Here is a 3,063-nt window from a genome sequence, read left to right as displayed (position 1 = left end):
TTAGTTTCAGAAAAGAGCGATGATGTATCGGTCAGTGGGCGGCAGCACGAGACTCCGCAAACTAGTCTGTAAGCAAAGCAGACGAAGGCATCGAGGTTGCGGCCTGCCATCATTGTTATTTTGCTTAAGGGACTGAATATGTTTCATGCAGAAATATTAGCATTTCCCTTATATCTACCAAAACTGCTTGTTTCACAGACTGCAGTTTTGTTTTGATCCGATGTGGTGTGCAAATACAACCGTATCTGCAATGGGTTGTGGGGCATTAACATTTGTAACTCTAATTTTGTTTTGACAGACTGTGAAAAGAACGTTGAGAACATCACCACTCTACAGGAAGACACAGTCCAGTAATGGGTGTCAGAAGTTCAGTAGTGAACGACAGGTACTGTGGAAAAATGTGTGTCATTGTTGTACAATGTCCTTTGACTCTGTTTACACAAGGTTAACACAAAAAGGTTTGATGTATAGATAACTTTTTGTAGATTGTAAAAAAGATAACCCATTTATTTAAAAAAATTTATTTATTTAAAAAAACTACACTAGAATTACCGCACTGCGTTGTATGACTCCGCTAAGCAGTGCAGTGTCCGTCTACATATTTCTACATATTTTCTCTCGTATAAATGACACTGTATCTCTTGACAACTGAAACCATAAGATGAGGTCAGTGTGGCCTTGACCTTTTTTACTTTAACACAAATACACAGTTAGACAATCCGAAAACATACAGTTATGCCAAAATATATTTTGTTTCACATTCTAGATGGCAATAAGCAGAGTCATCAACTCAGGAAAAATATTTCTGTAGAAAAGAAAGCCCTGTACGTGTGTACGTATGTATACATACACACGTACAAACGCACTATTGAGACGTTTTGTTTTTTATCATATATTCTCAGGCAGTACTGATGCATTTACTGAGAGGTGACGTGAGGACCTACTCTGCGTGCTCAGAGTTCAAGCCCAGCAGGCTGCAGCGGGCCTGACATATTCCGGAACAGCAGCACAGTCTTTGGATGACTCCTCTGAAGATGAAAACATGGCGAGGTACTTCTCCACTGATGAAGAACTGTGAGGGCTGTGATTAGCTACACTCTCTTGCTACAATACTACTCTTGCTACTCCCTGGCAGCCTTAGGAAGGCATTAGCTTGCTGTTGGGTAGCTGTTAGCTTCAGCATTTTTAGTTTTTAGCGGCCTGTGTGACGTTTATGTTTAAAACAAAAAAATCAGAGGGAACCATCTTCATAATTTAACACTATGGTTTGTTTGTGTCCTTCAGTTCTTCTCAAGAGAAGCAGTACAGGTGTGCCTCAGCTCCACGGTCCCTCCTGCAACCTCCGCTCCTGATGCTAACCTCATGTCTCCATCACACCAAGCAGCAGACCTGGATTGACAGACCTTTCTCCAGAGCTGCCCCCTCCCTCTGAAACCCCCCTCTCCAAAACACTATTTGTGTAGTTTTTAAAGTATTTTTTGCATGAGAATTGTTGATCATAACATTTCCAGCAGATGCCTTAATGTAATGTTTGTGCACAATAAATGACATTGATCATAACATATTGGTATTTCCTTGCACTTCTACACCATGATATTGTCAGATAAGATGCTGATTACATTAAAGCAGTGAATGCTCTGCTTTAAGCAACATAAACACACAATGATTGCCTCCTCCTCCTGTTGAAGCAGCTTCATGTCTTTCTCTGTGTCCTGGACTCTCTGCTGGATTGTTTGTCTCCTCAGCCCGAGCTCTCTCTGCCTCTCAGTCCTTTCTGCTGCAGCTGACACTGTGTCGTGGTCTTTATGTTCCTCCACAGAGCAGAGATAACAGATACACTGCTGATCAGTGCGGCAGAACATCTTCATCACCTTGTCGTGACGAGAGCAGATGTTCTCCTGGAGCTTCTCCGAGGGCTCCACCAGCTTGTGCTGCTTCAATGCAGCTGACTGAAGATGAGGCTGGAGGTGTTTTTCACAATAAGAGGCCATACAATTCAAATAGGACTTGATAGCTTTCAGTTTTCTCCCAGTGCAGACATCACAGGCCACATCTTCAGGTCCAGCATAGCAGTGATCAGCAGGAGCAGCTTGGAGTCCAGTCTTCTTCAGCTCCTCCACTAAATCAGCTAACATGGTGTTTTTCTCCAGGACAGGCCTCGGTGTGAAGGTCTGTCTACACTGAGGGCAGCTGTAGCGTCCTCTCTCCTCCCCATTGTCCCAGTGGGAGTTAATACAGCTCTTACAGTAGCTGTGTCCACAGACAGTAGCCACCGGATCCTTCAGTAGATCCAGACAGATCGAACAGCAGAATCTTTCTCTGTCTAGTTGAACTTCTTGCTGCGCCATTTCAGCTGCTGCCAGAGACTGAGGAACAGATTCACTTCCTCTGAACCGAAACCGATCTCTGCTCCTCCCTCTCTCGTTCACTCCCTGCAGTGACTCATCTCCCACAGTTCACAGCTTGTTGTTCACTGGTTCTTACACTGACACACCTGTGAAGGGAGGAGACACAGACATGTCCTGACTGGGAGGAGCTGGTTGTGTTTGAGGAAGAAGTTGTTGGTGTTTCAGGATTTCCTGCATTTCACAACTGGTGTTAAGAGGAGATTCAGTGAGAGTGTGTTTTACGAAGAATGAAAAACTAACAAAGTAGAATAAAGATTAAGTTAAGGTTAAGGTCGTCTTTACTGTCCCTGTGGGGCCAGCTGGTTTGTAAACAGTTATGACACACAACCCATACACATCATAACAATACATACATACACAAAAAGAGCATTAAGAAACCATTAGTCATTTGTCAAAATACTCAAATATATTAAAAAGTGTGTGTGCCAAACACCAGGGCTACAGCTGGTATAAAAGTCCGGCCGCTGAGGGGACAACAATCTTGTCTGTCTGTCTGTTCTGTTTCTCTCTCTCTCTCTCTCTCTCTCTCTCTCTCTCTCTCTCTCTCTCTCTCTCTCTCTCTCTCTCTCTCTCTCTCTCTCTCTCTGACACAGCATCAAACTGTGTCCGGCTGTGGACTGCTCGGAGGAGGAGGTCAGTCTGGCTGTAGGTGAGG

The 3,063-nt window shown here is 43.9% G+C and overlaps 1 protein-coding gene across 1 annotated transcript; it reads right to left on the bottom strand.

Annotated features, from left to right (window-relative positions):
- Nucleotides 1–543: 543 nt before the first annotated feature.
- LOC128458620 (E3 ubiquitin/ISG15 ligase TRIM25-like) lies at nt 544–2,472 on the bottom strand. The gene has a single exon (XM_053443518.1). It carries the CDS (start codon nt 2,346–2,348, stop codon nt 1,584–1,586), a length of 765 nt encoding a protein of 254 aa, XP_053299493.1. The 5' UTR covers nt 2,349–2,472; the 3' UTR covers nt 544–1,583.
- Nucleotides 2,473–3,063: the final 591 nt, after the last annotated feature.

This window comes from Pleuronectes platessa, chromosome 16 (assembly GCF_947347685.1).
Source record: "Pleuronectes platessa chromosome 16, fPlePla1.1, whole genome shotgun sequence".
NCBI classification, from domain to species: Eukaryota; Metazoa; Chordata; class Actinopteri; order Pleuronectiformes; family Pleuronectidae; genus Pleuronectes; species Pleuronectes platessa.
Note: the sequence above shows the minus strand (reverse complement) of the source record. Positions and strands in the feature narration are given on the sequence as shown.